Source organism: Barbus barbus (assembly GCF_936440315.1).
Source record: "Barbus barbus genome assembly, chromosome: 6".
NCBI lineage: Eukaryota > Metazoa > Chordata > Actinopteri > Cypriniformes > Cyprinidae > Barbus > Barbus barbus.
This window is the reverse complement of record NC_136734.1, coordinates 26,346,617-26,365,835: the sequence shown is the minus strand read 5'-3', so window position 1 is coordinate 26,365,835 and position 19,219 is coordinate 26,346,617. Positions and strand designations below refer to the sequence as shown.

The window sequence follows — 19,219 nt, the reverse complement described above, 5'->3', positions numbered from 1 at the left end:
AGATGAAGAGGTTCGGAGAGGCTGAATAAAAAGTTGTTAGTTTTGTGATAGCCTATATCTTTTTAGGAAAAGTCAATATAAAAATGGTCTACACAAGAAACATTTACATGAATATAGTATCCCTTTACGAAAAAATTAATGCTTGTGTGTTGTGTCTGTGTTTAGCTGAGAAAAATTTCCACAACACTGACATTAAATTAGGACTAATCAGATTGTATTTATAATAGCCTTTTCTCTATGTTCCCCAGACCTTTTCAGCTCTCTAAACAAAAACTAAAGCCAGCTGCTGAGGCCCCCAGACCAGCATATCAATCAGAGAACCAGTTAATATACATTACAAGAGGAAGAAGGGGTCGAGATTTCCTAGTTTTTGGTGAATTCAGACTGCTCTTGTGTTTCCTACCTCACAATTACAAATTTGATTTATATTTCATTCATTTATCCTAATATTTAAACTGGACTCGTCACTGACACGCATCACGTATTTTGTGACCCTTACCATTGAGACATCATGGTTTTGTCAAATTGACAATTAGCGCCACCTCGTGTCCATTCGTGAACAGTACAATACAATGCGTTTGACTTGGTTTTACCTTTGAGTGTTTAATATACAAAATATATATTTTTTGAAATTTGCAATTCAGATAAGTAAACAAATGATAATTACAATAGGTTAGTAGCCTATCACGTTTATGTCTAGAACTTATTTAGCTACTTGTATACACATAGATAAATATATCAACAATGATGACAGTGTTTTTTTGTTTGTTTGTTTGTTTTCAGCATAATAAAGTGAATAAGAATTTGGTCTGTAAATTTTGGTCAGTTTTACTAAAAGTAGGCCTAGTCGATATAACTCGTGCATTAGGCCTATTTAGCCTAAATCTTCTGAAGGTATACTGTATTTGTGTGACCGATTCATTGAGTCATTTGAGTTGGATCTTTTCAATTAATTGATTGATAGTTCCCCTTTAGGCCTGTTTTGTTCGGACACGAATAGGACAGACCTTGTTGTGTTTAACTCACTGACTCAATTTCAATCTCTTTCTGAAACAAAGCTTCAGAAGATATCACGAAATTGTTTGAACCACTTTTATGATACTTTTTGCGTCCTTTTGGCTACAGCGACCAATACAATATTTAAACTTTATATTTTTGTGCTTCATAAAAAGCAAGTCGTAAGGGTTTAGAAAGACAACAAATCTCTTTTGTTGGATGCACTGTAACGTGTCTATATTTGAACATGAAAGCTTGGCCTTCACACGCCCTCCTCCTGAACGCCCCTGACCCGCGACCTTCCTCTAAGGTGCTTCCTTTTGCGCAAGCGCAGAACACCCGCTGTGAGCACAGTAGAGCCAAGATGGCGGCGGTGGTGGAGAATGTTGTCAAGCTGTGAGTATTTTCCATCCTTATTTGACTACATATGAGATTTCCATGTGGAACTATGATATGTAACTTTGAAGTAATAACACATCGTGATGGGCGTTTGAATAATTTGCTTAAAGAGAGCTAAGGACACGTGTTTGACAAGGTTATCTGAGCTCTGGTTAAGTTAGCTGTACTAGCAGCTGCCGTGTCCCGCTGGGGTGAATGCTTCAGTTAGCTTCCGTCTTTCAGCATGATCAGGGAGTAAAGCATGTAGGAGGCTTTTCTGTTCCTCTAATGAGTGTGTTTATGTCAGTGGTATCATAAAGTGCCACGGGGACCATGTTAAGGCACTCAAATGTTTGATTCAGTTGTTTGTCAGTGCTTTTGTTGCTTGGTTATTCAGCTCAGTTCAGTTTTGGAAGCAGCTGTCAGTCAGTCTAATTGGACTGCAGTTATGTCATGTGTGGATGTGAAAACGACAGACTAATATCACCTATTTTGAAGCATGTTACATTTACCTGACGCGTTTAATTTATTAGCTAAATAGTTTGCTCTGCCTGAAAGTTATTTCCATTTATATAACCAATGATATATTAACTGTATCATGTAGCTTTTTGTCTGTTTTTTTCCACATCAAACTGTCCTGAAACTAGGAAGTGCTTTTGGTGAAAATTGGGCTGTTCACTGCCTGTGTTCTTTCATTTAAAACACAGAATTAGCTGTTCAATAAGGAGCTTTTAGAAGAAGGGCAGTGAAATGGTTAAAGTTTCTGACACGATTTTGACAGCCCTGGTAGCTCCTGGAAACACAGTTCCTTATTAAGCCCTCACTTTTTTTCTGACTGATGGGTTGAGGACACGGTAGCCAAATCCACAACAGTCAGAAAAGGGAACAGAAAACAGGATTTGCACTTCAAAACTGACCAAGAGTGGTGTTGAAGTCTATTAAAATTTCAGCGAAACTGTTTGTGATTGGAACTAATAGTATACCAACTAGTAACATACTTTAACAATTTGTCCGCTAGTAACGTTAATTTTGCCGTATCAAATACCCTTACTCAGAAGCCCTGCTTTAACATCTGTCTTGGTGGTTCGATATTAAGTGGCTCCTGTGACCACTTGACATATTGTTTGATATATTTCTAGAATTATTTTTTTTTTTTCCTAAACCAGTCAAGCACAGCCTCTACTCTCCTGCTGGTTTTATTGGTCAACTCAATCTCACAGTCACCTATCAACAAAAGGGTGGAGAGTAGGCAGACTATTTTTAGTATTGTTAATACTAAAAAAAATATATATATATATATATATATATATTTTTTATTTGTAATTTTCATGTTAGATTTAGTTTTAATCATTGTTACAGGCTTTTGTTTTTATTAGATTTTCTTTTTAAAATATTTCTGCTTGGCTTTCTTCTATTTTTATTTTAGTCATTTTAGGATTTCCACTTAAGCTTAATTTATTTCATTTAGTTGCCAAGGCAACATTTCTCATTTTTGTTAAATTTTTTTAATCTAAAATCTGCCAAGACTAAAAGTAATTTGAAAAAGCACATATACATTCACAGCATTCATGGCTGTTTACTGTTGTGCATTTATAGTCATTTTACAACATGGCTCATCTGATATGAAATTAGTCTTAATGTTTTAGCATTTTGACAGGTGAATAGGTGGTTATTTGCTGTTGTCTGGGAGGAATCAGGGTGCATTAGTGTCTACACCACCAGTTCAGTGTGGTCACATTTCTGACTACCTCTGAATATGGTTTGACACTGGACCTCAATTACACCTGGAGTTGGTGCTGCCCATCAAGTGGATCTTAATAGCAGGTGTTCGTGTGGTCAGAGTGTCTAGTTTTGTTCAGAGTGTCTAGTTTGTGGAATGTGCTTTTCCATTGAGCAAGAATCTTTTGAAGCTGCAGCTCTGTGTTTTGGCGTCTTTAAGGCGGGCGATCATCCCAGGGCTTTTTTTGTTGTATAGGGCTGTAAACCCCTCTTGGTTCTAACACACCAAAGCTTTAAGCTTTTGTTTCATCCTCTGTGACATCAACGCCCGTCTGTGCGCTAATCTCTCGGGCTTTAGCTAGCCTGTGCTCTCTCCGGGCTCTTAGCGGTTGCCAGGGTGACGGGCAGCAGCAGCACCTGCTAAGTGGCTGGAGTGAGAGAGTTACAATGACTGAGCTGCATGCCTGCAAGACCTCCTGCTGCATACAAACACACACGGGTGGCTAAACTGAACAGGGCTGAGCTGGTTTCAGGGCGGCAGTGGAGGGGTGTGTGTTGACACGCTATTGCTTGTCCCTGACAGAAAATGGCTACTTTAGACTCTGTGTGAGTTTCAAAAAAGCACCTCTGGTTTATCTTGGTTTTAATTCAGGCTGTTGCATTTACCATTGGCCTTGTTTCTCTGTCTGTAGGCTGGGTGAGCAGTATTACAGGGATGCTATGGAGCAGTGTCACAACTATAATGCCCGTCTGTGTGCAGAGAGGAGCGTCAGAATGCCCTTCCTCGATTCTCAGACAGGTGTTGCCCAGAGCAACTGCTACTTCTGGATGGAGAAACGGCACAGAGGACCAGGTGGGACACGCTCACTCACAGTGGTCTGTTTACAGCAGTGTTTCCCAACCACTGTGCCGCGCCACACTAGTCTCCCGTGACAGGTTGTCGGGTGTGCTGTGGAAAATTATTAAAAACTTCCTTATCTCCATTGTATTTCGTTATTATTATTTTAAATCAGTGCTATTGGTCATCGTTATGTCTGTTTGTGGGTTTTACAAATTTTTAACCAATCAAAAGAGCTTGTGACTAAACCTCGTAACGCCATTGGATCCTCAAATTGTCAGTTAAACCTCATAACTCCACCCTGCCACCATTCAGAATGATGCTCAGTTTGAAGACAGAGGTCTACTTCTTCACAGTGCAAGAGTAAATAAAGAACTGATGTTTAAATAAGTACAGCATTTCCTTTACTCAAGAAATGCTGTCTGCAAAGGCTGATATTTTTGTGCATTTAAAGAGCAGAGAAGAGTCTTAGCATTTGCTGTCTAGTTATAGCCAATACACTTTTGTACGTTTTTAATATCCTATGCATAGCGGTTCGTCTTTTATATCGTGAGATTTTGGCCAAATGTATTAAACAACAAGAGAAACTGAGTGCCCATATAGCCAGAATAAACTTTATAACCTGCAAACTGATTAAAACGTGATGCTGTTTATTTACTCCCTCAGTTGCCACCGTTCTAATGATGGACGTAACAGATCTCCGGTCATTCAGGCGTCAAAAACCTTGTTAACTCCATTTGAGTATGATTTTCAGATGTATGTATATGTGTGTATACATACATACATGCATACATATATTACATTACACACACATACTTGTCAAATAAGCAAATAATAATAAATCGATTACTTTTCTTGTCAGTATTATTGTTATCATTGATTATGCCAATATTAAATAATTACACTGCCTGCCGTGCCTGGCCTAATGTAAATTTTTTTTTTTACGTGTTTTTATGCCTTACCTCATTTTCACGTAAGGGTGCCATTTTCACATGGCTGACTGTATGTATCTTTTTCATGACTCTCTCCCCAAAGGTGTTGCCCCAGGCCAGTTGTACACATATCCAGCACGACGCTGGAGAAAGAAGAGGAGAGCTAATGCTCCAGAGGACCCTCGTCTAGCCTTCCCATCTCTAAAGTCCGGTACGCAGCCACTCACTTCCTCTAATAAATATAGAGACATGTTGTTTGTGGCAGTTTTTTTAAATTCCCTGTGCGTAGGCCATTCATAGATTTGTGTTGAAGTATTTATGTCTCAAGTTCATGTAATTAAACTTTAAATTAAATTGTATGTTTTGATGACATTTCTATCCATCTCTGTGCAGTTGCCTATGGATGTGAATGTGCGTGTGTATGTTTCAGAGCTGGATCTGGGGCTTAAGAAAGATGTTTTCTCCAGTGATGGAAGCAGCTTAGAGGCACTTCTGAAGGGAGAGCCTGTGGAGAAAAGATCTGGGTTGGAGCTCCGCACAGCGGAGGAGGAGCCTAGCTCTACAGAGTACTCTTCTGGGGGTCTAAACCCCAGCAGCAGGGTCCGTAAGGTACTGAGAAAATCAGCTTATGGTTTTGATTGTAGCTGTCACTGTTTTTCATTGAAATCTCACCTTAAGTTATTCTGTCCGATTGGTTTTCACCCTTTTGTGTGTGTGTAGAGAATTTTGGAGCCAGATGATTTTCTAGATGATCTGGACGATGAAGATTATGAAGAAGATACTCCAAAGAGACGGGGAAAAGGCAAGGGAAAGGTGAACTCTTGATCTTATAAACTTGCATGCATGTACATGGTATTTACACACAACCTAATTGGTCTCAACAAAACACCTCTAAAAGGTTACATGTATGATTCAAAACGGTTTCACAGGGTCGTGGTGTCAGCAGCGCTCGGAAGAAGTTGGAAGCAGCAGCTGCTTTGGAGGATCGAGACAGACCGTACGCTTGTGACAGTGAGTCATATACAGCATTCAAGGAAACCACATGACTCAGCCTGCTGACCTCTCGGTGATCTCATCTGGAGATCGACTTCTCTTTGTTATAAAAAGGCTGAGCTGTACTGTAACACATCCAGTTACATTCAAAGATCTGTGTCACTCCTTCTCAGCAAAGCTGTCATCATGAGCTTTACCACATGAAAGCTTGCAAAAAAAAAACCCAAACATGATCATTTTACAGGTTGTCCATCATCTGACACACTGAACTTGAGAATAATTTGTTATTTAGCTCTTTCTTGTCTACTCATGAAACCAGAAGTACAAAAATAAATACATTTTGTTGAAAACAAAAAGCATATTCCTTTATACTATATGCTGTGGTTTACCAATCCCACATATAGCCTGATTAAACTAGTAAACTTAATCTTGTAAACCAGAGGACAATTTCTACTTGTTATCCATTTGGTTTCAGGTTTCGTGTTGTTCTTTCATAGTTCTGGATCTCTATTCTCTGCATTTGTGTCTTTGCCCTTAATTGTGTCATGATACTCTGATGCAGATGTTCTTTATGAGTTTATTTTTCCTGATTTCCTGATTCTTGTTGTCAGTCTGTGAGTCTTTCTGTCTTTCTTTCTCTCCTTTTTCTCTCTTTCAGACACTTTCAAACAAAAGCATATTTCAAAATCTTCCGAAAGAGGTATATTGCTCTCTTCCTCTCTCTGTCCGTCTAGTTCTCCTTTCCTCATTCCCTTTGTCCTTTTCTTTTCTTTCCCCACCAGCTCATGTCTTGGTTTTCCTCTTTCTCTTTTTTTTTTTTGTGTGCACTGCAAACATGATTTGTGCCTGACAAGATCGCACTGAACTTTTATGAAACTAGGGGTTATTGATGGCTACATTGTACACTTTTTTTTTTTTTTTTTTTTTTTTTTTCAACTGCCTGAACAGCGTTAAGTGTGACAGCAGCTTCAAAGGAAGAGTTTTTCCACAGAATTCACCACCCAATCTTTTATTAGACTTCATTGCTTTGTACTCTACATTTCTCCTCTTTGCACACTCGCATACTCCTTTTTCACAAATAATTTTCTAAGAAACATGTATCTTAATTAGCTATTGTTGTCACAAAAATGACAGTACTTTGAAATATATACCTTCCTCCAAGTTAATGTTAATTGTCTGAAATGTAAATAGCTTCTCTTTATTTCCCTCTATTATTCACCTCTCTTTGTGCTTCATTACCTGCTCTGTGTTGTCTCTCTCTAACTCTCTAATTTCTAAGTGTTTTTGTTGCTGCCTGTAATACTCAGCCTTCTCTTCATCTACAGGTCACTCCCTGTTTTTCACATTCCTTATCCGATTAGACTGAAAAAGTGCCTATGCTTTTAAGTTGCCAAAGGATTCCCATTTCCTGAATGTGTAGTGCTTATGGTTTTAAGGGGATAGTTCACTCAAAAGTGAACGTTGTGTCATTCATCATGCACTCACCATCATGTTATTCTGACCAAATAGCTTTCAAGTGTTGAAAACTAAAGGAGTTATCTAACAGAATGACCAAGCTGCTCCTGTTCAGTGATATTGGCTAGCTGTTGGTCCCTATTTGCTTTCACTGTATTGGGGAAAAAAAGGAGCTTGGTTATATGCAAGGAAATAAGTAATACCATTTTGGAACGACACTGCTGAGTAAATGACAGGTTGTTCATTTTGTGGTGAACTATTGCTTTTGTTTAAGGGGAGCATATTAACATTTGTCATGCTGTTGAAGAATGAGCATTAATGAGCTTCTGGAGAGCCAGGAACGGTGGATTGAACTCTCATGCATGAAAGAGCTTTTGGTGTGATGCAGTAGTGCTCCATGTGCTAAAGTACAGATGATGTTTCGGTGCATAATGACAATTACAGGTGCTTATAACCCATGATTGTGCTCTGTGTGTGTGTATGTGTGTAGTCTGTGGGAAGCGCTATAAGAATAGGCCTGGTCTCAGTTATCATTACGCCCATTCTCACTTGGCTGAGGAGGAGGGGGAGGAGAAAGATGAGATGGACATTCGTGAACCAACTCCACCCCAACAAGACGAACCGAAGAGTAAGCAATTAATCACAGACTCTGGTAGCCAACTGAACAGAGGCCATTTAACTGTCATTTTGAGTGACATTAAATATTTTACAGTCTATTGCCAATAAAACTAAAAGTATATTTCTTCTAAACTAACTGGTTGGCACAGTGTTGTACACTTTGGATTTATTTCAAAACCATGTGAAGTTCTTTGCCTGCCTTCTAAGGTGGTGCTTTAAATGAAAGCTTGTAAGTGACCAGTTTGGAATGCTTTAAATAGGCAGCATCTCACAGGACTTTAAAATGCCAGCTACATGAAGGTTAACTAAGTTTCAAACAAATGTTTTAGCTTCTAGGGGTAGTGTTGTATTGTGTAATTTTCACTGAATGCTATGAGTGATAATATGTATTCTGTTCTCTTTATGTCTGTTCTATCAGCTCCTAAGAAAGGCCCAGATGGTTTGGCTCTGCCAAACAACTACTGTGATTTTTGTTTGGGAGATTCCAACCTGAACCAGAAAACCGGCCAGTCAGAAGAGCTTGTGTCCTGCTCAGACTGTGGCCGTTCTGGTAAAACAACCACACATACTTTCACCTGCTTGCTTTCTTTGGATTTTTCTTGACCAAATTATCATTGATCGATTCTCTGTTCTCAGGTCACCCCTCGTGTCTGCAGTTCACTCCAGTGATGATGGCTGCTGTGAAAACCTATCGCTGGCAGTGCATTGAATGCAAGTGCTGTAATATATGTGGAACATCAGAAAATGATGTGAGTTTGTTTACCACTATCCAGCCATAAAAATGTATGAACTGTATTTTACCTCCATAGGGAAGACCATTACTGTGTAAAACTATTCCCTCCCTCGCTTTATTATGCATCCCAATTTGGATTCTCTGTGAAGTAGTTTCTTATGCTTTGCTACAGGACCAGCTGTTGTTCTGTGATGACTGTGATCGAGGTTACCACATGTACTGCCTCTCGCCCCCTATGTCTGAACCTCCTGAAGGTAAAGCAACATGCAATAATACACACCACTGTTAAAGTTTGGGGTGCATTGTTTTTTATTGATAATTAATACCTTTTATTTAGCCTGAATGCATTAAATTGATCAAAAGTGACAGTAAAGACATAATGTTACAAAAGATTTCTACTTCAGATATATTCATATAAATTCCATCGAGTTTTCTGTTCAGGTTTCAGGTTTCCTCCAAAAATTAAGCTGCTCAACTTTTTTTTTTTAACAGTGATGATAATAAGAAATGTTTCTTGAGCACAGAATCAGCATATCAGATTGATTACTGAATGATCATGACACTGAAGACTGGAGTAATGACTGCTAAAGACTGCTCATCAAAAGACATAGAACTGACTTAAGGCTGGAATTTGTTATGTGAATGTTGCCCAGATTTTGGCCCCGATTTACAGTCTGAACAAGTTGAATCTGAACAGATTTGAGTTGACAGATTTAATAGAAAACCACATAGTGTATAGTGATCACAGACATCCTTTTATTTTTATATAGCTTCAGACTATGAATCCATCCAGTCAGAGGACATTAGACATGATTGATATTTTGAGCTGATTTTAGAACTTATTGTTTTCATTTGTCATGTGTCTTCCTAGCAAATGGACATGTGACGAGTGATCCTCGGTCGTTTAGTGTATGATGCCCAGTTTTTTCTCTGTGACTATTTACAGCAACTGTATGATATCTAGTATTTTTAAAATTTGTAAGATTTTAAATCAGATTTTAAGTCGTATAGTGTATTTCAGCCAGTATATAGTGCTAAATACTAAAGAGCTCCATTTAGTCCAAAGAACAATATGATATATATCAACAATATGATATATCTTATATCATATATAAGTGAATGATATTATAATCATCATACTACAAGTATTACCACAAGTGAATAATTGCATTATTTTATTCTTTACAGGAAGTTGGAGTTGTCATCTGTGTTTGGCCCTCCTGAAAGAGAAGGCCTCTATATACCAGAATCAGAATGCACCGCCCTCATGATGGCCTTTTTGGAAAGACAGACCCTCTTTCGCATACTTCCCTCCAAGAGTGGTCTGTTCAATTTAAGCAAACGAAACGGGTCGAACAGAAGTTGTAGTGGAACAGAAAAGGGAAAGACCACCTTGCCCAGGCCCGCAGACGCAAATGGAGGGAGAGAAAGAGAGAGAGTGAGAAAAAGTGTGCCCTCCTCCTCGTAGTTCTCTCACATCTCAGCAGGTTTGATCTCAGTATGACTGTTACACAGTTCCAAGTTTCAAACTACCCCTGCTCTTTGTTTTCAACTATTAGCCCCCCACAACTAACACAGTACTTCCATAGCAAATGTCAAAGCCAGTCAGAAACTCTCTTGACCCTTACAGCAATACATACTTGGAAGTCACTATGAGAATATTATGACTCTGTTTTTGAGTTCCTGCTCATATTAGACCTGATATTTCCACCCGTTTCTACAGGCACTGTTTAACAGAAGACAAATAATTAGCTGCAGCTTATATCAGCCACAATAAATATTGCATATTCAGCCATATCCAAAATGTTCTGTACTGACACTGTGCTTATCACGGAGAGGAATAGTTGAAACCAATCAGCATGCCAATGCTTGTTCATAATAAGCAAAATAGAAAAGAAACAATAATGTGTTTTTGTATATTTATAAATTTGTATAGCATATAAAGGTGTGCCGTATTTAAGATCTCGAACAATAGAAATGGTTCATTATTATGATGGAAGTTGCTTGGGGAATTGTTTTTGTAATGATAGCATCTGTATATGCCACTGAAGCACAGAGTCAAGCAGTCAGTGTGTGACCTCTTTACTAACTAATGAGTTAATGGATGCAGGTAAGGGTAGTGATTTTAAATTATATTTTTATATTGTTCATTTTTGCATTTTTAGACGTCCTTAAGATGTTCAGAAATCGGTTCAAATTTAGTTAAAGATGGTTAAGATGTCAGGTAAATGAGAAATAGGATTGAAAGAGAGGACTAAAAACCAAAACGTTCAGTATAAAAGAACGTCCAGAAACTATTGTAATTAATTGAGATATAGAACAATGTATTGCAGGCTACACTGAGATCAGTTTGTGGATGGTCATAGTTTAATAGATTCTACCAAGAATGGTAAATCCCTTTCAAAGTAATTCTGAAGGATTCGCTGTTGAGTGCATGAAAGATTTCTATAGTGCAAGAAAATATGTGGACAAAAACTTCAATGCCATAATTGTCATGTTTACTGTGATGATATTTCATTGATTACAGCCATACATATGACATAAACATATTATTTTATTAAATTAACATTAAATTGCCAATTTCCAATTGCCAGCTTGTGTAGGATATTGAGCAAAAGTTCTTATGGCACTCAAAAACCGAAAGGTCTGTCTCTGGACATGAGCTGTGTTAAATAACAGACTTTCAGTTGTTCTGAAGAAAAAAATAGTAATACACAGAAGCCACCATTGAAAATTAGAGATATCAGAATGACTTTGAGTGTCACATGCTTGGTTAGCCAGTAAATTCATTTTAGTATGGCTTAACTGAGAGACTGCTTTTAGTCCTTTAATCTGAGGTCTGTATTGGCATCTGTATGGCATCAGATATGTGCTATTTAACTTTTATTTTTTAGGAAAACTTATCATCTCTTAAAGGGATAGTTCACTCAAAAATGAAATTGTTGTCATTTACTCACAAACCGGTATAACTTTCTTCTGTGGAACATAAAAGGAAATGAGAAATGTCTTGTTTTGGTCACCATTGACTCCTATTGTATGGACAATAAAAAATATAGTTTGGTTCCCAATATCAACTTTTTTTCAATTATGTCTTCTTTAGCGTTCCACAGAAAAAAGTAAGTCATACAGCATTTGAATGGCATGAGGGCAACTAAATGGTGACAGAATTTTAATTTTTTGGCTGAGCTGTACCTTTAATTAGGGATTGAATTATGGTAGTGAAGACAGAGAGGTTGTTGAAGTGACCCAGTGCTAAATTCAATACAACACAGATGTGAAGTATGGTGTTTGCTGAATTTGTCAGAGCTTAGTTTGACTTCCTAGACCAAGCTGAGGCAGATATACAGCCTACTTCAAATGTTCCCCAATTTTCCTGTCTTCTATTACCATTTATCTTCACAATCCAGCCAAAACTTCCTTTGTTTAAAGAATAAATCTAGAGCACTGCACGCAGTTGCCTCTTTTAACCCTGTTCTTTGTAAATGTATACTGAATGAAGAAATGAATTGACCTGAGATGAGTTCTGTGTACTCTGTAAGTCTTCAGTTTCAAAATAACTGCAGACCTCCATAAAGGTTTAGGCTTATGTCAGATACTGATACATTAATTATTGCTCATGGCATTCATAACATGTACAGCATCTTATCATTGTTTTATCTTTCATTCTCAGTTTAGTTACTGCATGTCTACCTTACATGGTCATTTATACATAACGCATAACATTTAGCTTACACTCACTCTGTTGTACTCTCACAGTACCAGCATAGGATTATGGGAAATTTGATAGCTTAGCTTTATGGTATCAGCCAACTAACTATAATTAAAATAATTAGAAAATATAACAGTTTACTTTTCCAGAATTTTTTTAAAACTACACCGTTTTTCTAAAGACAAAGTGGCCATTTGTTTTTGTTTTGTTTTTTTTCTTTTGTAATTTAATTTTGTTTTATTTATTTATTTTTAAAGTGTGTTTGTTAGGTTGGTTTTGGGGGATTCATTTGTTTTTGCTTTTTTTGATGTATGGTACACTTTTTTTTTTTTTTTCCCCCCCCAAGAAAAATAAAACTCACATACCGTATATGTTGTTCATCAATTCTTGTTAACTTCAGTACCTGTGCTGTGTACATTTACATTCAATACGTACATATTTAATTTACTGAAATTAGGAGTGTCCACAGATTAAAATATGGCACTAAAATAATTATAATTTGATTAGAATTCCAAATGTTTGGGGGTGAATTAAAAAATATCTTGATTTTTGGTTTTAAAGGGGTCATCAGATGCCTAATTTCCGAAAGATGATATGATTCTTTAGGGTCTTAATGAAAAGTCTATAACATACTTTGGTTAAAATTTCTCAATAGTAGTGTAAAACAACACCCTTTTTTTTCTCCCTGTCAAAATCAGCTCTGTTTTCAGCAGGCCGTTTTTAGTCCATGTTGCTTTAAATGCTAAAGAGCTCTGCTGGCCCCGCCCCTCTCTTCCGTGGAGTGACGAGTAGACTGTAAACTCCAGCTGCAAACTGGTTAACTAGTACATTATTAGGAAAGGTGATTTGCAAAGATTCATAAAAAAACCCTTATACTCACTTCTGTAGATGAAGCTGGATCATGAATGATTAGTGCGAACAAAGATGCATTTAGGCAGATCGGGGATCGACGCATTTCCTTCAAAAACAAAAGTAACGTGTCTCAGATGTCGGGAGTTAATGACGACTGCTATATTCATTATTACATCCAACAACAAACAACTCAATCACTTAATCGGAGACATCTTGTCTTCCCCTGCACCGGAGTCGATACAATGGCGGATGGATGACAGCTCACTCAGGGCGGGTCTAAGGTAAGACGGCCTTGTCAATCAACTATCGAGGGAGCGGCCTGTACAGAACTACATCATTCTGACAGGAGTCTCAGAACTCAGGTGGATTTTTATCACTATAGGATGGATGTGTACACACACTTCCAACACACATTTATGTTCAAACAACTTGTAAAGGGAATTTTGCATCCGATGACCCCTTTAAAGCTTGTTCAAAACATTTTAAGTCATCTTCAGTCCCTCTTGGACATTTGCTGAGGCCCTCTTGTGGGCCCCTGTGTGTTTTTTGAGAACCACTACTCAAACGTGTTTCTGCCATTTATAAAATAGATATTGATTTTTATTAAATTGATATTTCTTTTGAAAATACTATTTAATAAGCACATTCAAAATGGCATCAGAAGAATATTTCAGTATTATTGTTGTCAAGTGGCTGCTAAATGTTTTCATTAATTGTCTATACATAAGGCAATTTAAAATAACATGCAATTGATTTTTATTTTTGTTGGATCATCATAAAGTGCTATTCCAACTTTTGAAGTAGCCAAAGACATACAGACCACAAGGCTAAGTAACTTCCCATTAGTGTCTGACAAGTTTCACAATCAAGCCATTTTGCAGTGACAGTGTAATGTCTAAAGCAGAGGCACTCACAAATTTAGTCGTACAAATATAAAAGTAAAATCTGAATCAGAAGAAGTCATATTCAGGGTTAACACAAACCCTATATTATTCTCTAGAAAAAAAGTGTCTGCCAATTGAAACACTGTATCTGGATCATTGAGCAATTAAAAGTACCCATGCTGTAGAATGACAAATCATAGAGAGAAAGATTACACGTTACTGCAAGACGACTTCTGCCTCACAGAGGCATGGAGATTCCAGCTGTTTGTGTCCCACTTTCGTTTATCTCCACGTCGACAAAGTAGCAGTGCCTTGAAGGTGATCCGGAAGGACTCGTTGCAGAGGGCGTAGCACATGGGGTTGACCGTGCTGTTTACATAACACAGCCAGTATCCCAGCTGCCAGAGCTTTTCTGGCACACAGTATGAAATGGAAGCCAAAACCATGATGTTGTATGGCATCCACGTCACTATGAACGCCAACAAGATGGCACTTAGTGTCCGGGCCGCTTTTTTCTCTTTAATGATCATATTGATGCGATGTTTAGCTCTGAGCTGATGGCGAATGCTGTGGTCTGACTTTTGGTGTGGTTCTAAGTGGGACTGGTGTCTGATGGGACGCCCAGTTGACGAGTTGAACTCTTGCACATCTTTGGTGTCCTCTGATCTACTTTGCAGGTCCTTCAACTCAATTGCGGTTGGATTGGATGAAGGTGCTCTCGCCTTGATGTTCTGCTCATGTTCCTCGTCTGTCGAAGAGGACAAGGCGTTATCGTCCTCGTCTTCAGTGTTCCAGCTACTGTTGCTGTAAGCCTCCTTGTAACTCTCATGAGCTGACTTCGGCAAAATGGCTGCAGTTTTGTTTTTCGTTGAATTGAAACAGCCAACTGACTTGTCTAACTTGGTTTTGCCTTGTCCTTTTCTGGAATTTGTTTCCTTTGAGCGACTTAAATTGCTCTTGGTACTGGTTTGGTGCACTGATTGTTTGTCCAACCCATTCAGAACATCTCTAGTGTTTTTCACAGCACCAACAAAACCAGCAAGTCCTTTTGCTCTGTTCTCAATTTCCCAATAAATTCGCCAGTACAGAATGATCATGATAGTGACTGGTAGGTAGAACGCAGCGATTGCAGTACCGTAAGCAAGCGGAGGAACCTTCAAGAACGGGATAGAACAGGCCTGGGCTTCAGCTCCAGATGGTCGTCCAACCACATAAGGCCAAAACAAGATAGCAGGACCCCATAGCACAAACGACACCCCCCATGCGAGAGCGATCAATGCTGCTGCTGTCTTCGGAGTTCGCTTTGTTCGATAAGTCAGTGGTCGTGTGACTGAGAAGTATCTGTCGAAGCTTATGACCAGCAGGTTCATTACAGAGGCGTTGCTCGCTACATAGTCAAGTGTCAACCATAGATCGCAAGCTAGATGTCCCAGTGTCCAACGGCCCATGATTATGTATGCTGTATATAGATTCATTGACACCATACCCAAGATCAAGTCTGCCACCGCAAGACTCACAAGATAGTAGTTACTGATGGTCTGTAACTGACTGTTGACTCGGATGGAGATGACCACCAAGGAGTTGCCCAGGATGGTAACGAGAGACAGGGGTCCAGTCACGAGCACGATCAGAACCACCTCCCATACCTGATGACCCCCGAGAGGAGTCATGGTAAGGTTAGTTGCTTGTGAGATGCAAGTGTGGTTCATGTTCCCAGGGGAGACACAACATCAGATCCTTGGAAGGCCAAATGCATTCTTCAGGGGGAAAATCAGAAATTGTCTCTTGCATTACTGATTATGAACACCAGGGGTGCTTTGAGGCTCCGTGTTCTGATGAGAAAGACAGAAAGGTAAGTTTGTTTGTTTGTTTGTTTTTAAAGCATCTTTGGTAAATGAGGTTACTTTCTCAGGCCTTTTGAGGTGATGACTTTTTGAAGCACTATCATTTTAATTGGATACTCGGAGTGAACCAGTGAGGCTCAATTTTTTAATCTTGTCTTAAAAGGTTTAGACAGACCTTGCTTCTAAAACATATGAACTTTCCTTGTCTGCCCCCAAACCACTTTATTAAAAAAAAAAAAAACTCATTATGTAAAGGCTTTCATTTACATTATTTTCTCACATATAACTAATGTGTTGACATGTTTTGACTCTAACAAAACACCAGACACGTGTTTTTAAAATTAGGAAAATTGCTGGGGAAAAAATCATTAAAAAAAAAAGGAAGAAAAATAAATTTACTGACCAAAACATTTTGAACAGCAGTGTAAATTGTTACAAAAGGTTTCTATTTGAAATGAATGCTGTTATTTATTTATTTTTGTTCATCAAAGAATCCTGAAAAACGTCTCACAGGTTCCAATAAATAAATAAATGGAAAAAAATAAAAATAAATATTAAGCAGCACAGCTGTTTCCAACACTGATAATAAATCAGCATATTAGAATGATTTCTGAAGGATCATGTGAAGACTAGAGTAAACGCTGATGGAAATTCAGCTTCGCATCCTAGGAATACATTATATTCTAAAGTATATAAAAATACAAAACAGTTCATTTAAATTGTAATGATATTTCACAATATTACAGTTTTTTTTCTGTATTTTTGATCAAACAAAAGCAGCTTTGATGAGCATAAGAAATGTCTTTAAAAAACATCAAAAACTTACTGATCTCAAACTTTTGAATGACGGTGTGTCAACTCAAACATGTCTGGTGCCACCACACATTAGTTATATCAAAGAGAAAATAATGTAAACGAAAGCCTTTACATGTTTTCTAAAACATTTGCAAAATAGTTGTTTGTCATGTTCATTGATGCTATGCAGAGAAGAGCACAAATGTATTTTTAATTAAGACTCCGCAGATTAAGGTGGTGTCATGGTGGTCAATTTGTGTAGCCATATAAATATACAGGTTACATGTGAAGCTTCTAAATGGCGAATGTGTAATGTGTATCCTTAAATACAATTAATCAATTTCTTTTTAGTTTCTCTAATCATATTCTGGTTGCACTTTATTTTACAGTATGTGAACTTACATGTACTTACAGTGTACTTATAGTATACATACCTAAGAAAGTACTAGTAATATAAGGCAACTACATGGGGTAGGGGTAGGTTTAGGGGTATGGTTCAGGGTTAGTACCTAGTTATCACCTAGTACTTGTAATTACTATAATAAGTACATAGTATGAGTAACTGGACTGTAAAATAATGTGCTACCCATATTTTTATAATCATATTATAGACTAATTTGTTGGGTACATGGCATTCCCGATGCAAATACAACACACTTTTATTAGAAAAAGCTGATTTACAGGCTATGACCCGAGTCCCTGTGTTTGACCTGAAAATCTCCAGAAAGTCTTACTATAATTAATTTTTAAATAGCAGTAGCCATAAAATAGCAAAAGTTGGCAACATGATTAATACACCAGTTGTATTAATAAATGGTCACTTACCTTTTTGGAAGCAGTCCTTAAAACTGACGTTACCCTTAAATTGTATATTTGAGGTCATAAGATGTATATTTATCCGTTTTCTCCAGATGTCCACTGTAGGGTGATGCATGATAACCCCTGATGCCATTGGGAATACTTCGGTGATGACAGTACTCAAACAACAGCTACTTCCACGGTTGTGTTTTACTTGAAGAAAATAGTAACAGAAAAGAGTTTTTCTAGCTCATCATAACATCGTAGCCCACTGGCTCATCCACTCCATCTGGCTAGAGGTGACAATATGTCCTCTTCTGGCTGGAGGACCTGAGCTTCAGCGGCGGAAATAGCCGATTGTCATAATACATGTAAATACTGAATGAGAGGCTGTTAACTGTTCATACTCAAGCCCCGGGTGACAATGTGCAGACACCTCTCTTCATGTTTACCTCAAATGAGCTCTGAACGCTGATGGGTTGGCGGCCATTCACCCTCATTTATAAACAAGAATATGGTGTATTACAACAATTGTGAGCCACGCTGTTTTTTCTTTCCCTTGGTTTATATATAATAACTGATGTACAAATAACCAGGGTTTCTTCTCAGTGATGGTTAATACATGTACACTGTGGGTTTACATTTAACATTGGCGTTATGTCCACAAACAGATTTAAACAGAAACAGAATACATGATAATAATAATTCTTTACAATCTGGGATGACTGATGATACAGGTGAGTGGAAAGTAGTGCATTAAACCTGTTCTTTGTATACTTAGCAAACAGTTTATCAGCTTGTTTTATGTAAAACAAATTTACAATTCACAGTTTTTCATTTCCACAATTTTTAATTTCCTCTGTTGTCAATTGTGACACTCGTAATTGTGACCATTATACTACATATATTAATATATTGTTTGCCTTTATAGACTCATTACAGACTACACCTGCAGTGCTTTTGTCGCAGAAAGCAAACACATGAACAGCTCATTTATTAATTAGAGGAGAGTGAGGTAAGATTTGCCATGTTTAATTAAGGTGCCCTAGGATGGGAGAAATGAGGGATAAAACTAATATACCCGATTATATACCGCTCTACTGAAATTCTAAAGAAGAGTTCACATCATTGAGCTCTCTGTTGTAAACACGTTTTTATTTTTATAAAATGTATTCTTTAACCATCAAGAAACATGAAAAATAATTAAATCCAATTTCCCTTTGTTTAGAACAAGTATCCATGTGTATCTGTTCACCATTCCAACCAAAAATTACAATGAAGTGTTACTTCCTCCTTGCAATTTCCTGGCTGTGTAATGGTTAATTTTTTTCATACGTTTGTGGAACCTAAAAAAATCATGCATTTCATAAAAAAAAAATTCACTTTGTAAGGGCACCCTTTATTTTTTCCAAGAAATAAGGTCCATTTGCCCTACAATTCTCGATCAAGCCAGTGTAATGGTACTTTGCATATTTAGTTGTACATTTCCCTGACCAAGTCACCAACAACTTTTGTTCTTCCTTATTCTTTAGTTAAGCATATGAAAAAGTATCTTATACAGTATATGAGAGAATAATACTGAAATCTGAGCCACCATCTCTGATGAATCTGTCTCATTTTGGAAAAAGTGCATGTTTGAGTAGTTTTAGTAGATATTTTATTTTGTTATTATCTT

The 19,219-nt window shown here is 37.6% G+C and overlaps 2 protein-coding genes across 4 annotated transcripts; one reads left to right on the top strand and one right to left on the bottom strand.

The window, feature by feature from the left end:
• Positions 1-1,331: 1,331 nt before the first annotated feature.
• Positions 1,332-12,739, top strand: LOC306871390 (zinc finger protein ubi-d4-like). 3 transcript variants are annotated; one of them, XM_079419270.1, is made up of 12 exons: positions 1,332-1,392; positions 3,786-3,946; positions 4,967-5,074; positions 5,294-5,472; positions 5,584-5,676; positions 5,793-5,874; positions 6,515-6,556; positions 7,802-7,939; positions 8,348-8,479; positions 8,566-8,678; positions 8,835-8,916; positions 9,851-12,739. In XM_079419270.1, the coding sequence occupies exons 1-12, from the start codon at positions 1,361-1,363 to the stop codon at positions 9,931-9,933; spliced, it is 1,245 nt and encodes a 414-aa protein (XP_079275396.1). In that variant the 5' UTR covers positions 1,332-1,360; the 3' UTR covers positions 9,934-12,739. The 3 variants fall into 3 exon arrangements, with proteins under 3 accessions (XP_079275396.1, XP_079275395.1, XP_079275394.1); XM_079419268.1 differs by lacking the exon at positions 1,332-1,392 and adding an exon at positions 3,636-3,699; XM_079419269.1 differs by lacking the exon at positions 6,515-6,556 and having other exon boundaries at positions 1,333-1,392.
• Positions 12,740-14,316: 1,577 nt separating this feature from the next.
• On the bottom strand, positions 14,317-15,816 carry LOC306870752 (muscarinic acetylcholine receptor M1-like; the record flags this gene model as incomplete). Its single annotated transcript, XM_079418174.1, has 1 exon — positions 14,317-15,816. The coding sequence occupies one exon, from the start codon at positions 15,814-15,816 to the stop codon at positions 14,317-14,319; it is 1,500 nt and encodes a 499-aa protein (XP_079274300.1).
• Positions 15,817-19,219: the final 3,403 nt, after the last annotated feature.

Bases quoted from the DNA above. Each gene is read 5' to 3' on its own strand.
- LOC306871390 (XM_079419270.1), top strand. From the start codon at position 1,361: ATGGCGGCGGTGGTGGAGAATGTTGTCAAGCT. The intron at 5,075-5,293 runs GTACGCAGCCAC...TGTATGTTTCAG, and splicing joins CTTCCCATCTCTAAAGTCCG to AGCTGGATCTGGGGCTTAAG. The intron at 8,679-8,834 runs GTGAGTTTGTTT...GCTTTGCTACAG, and splicing joins GTGGAACATCAGAAAATGAT to GACCAGCTGTTGTTCTGTGA.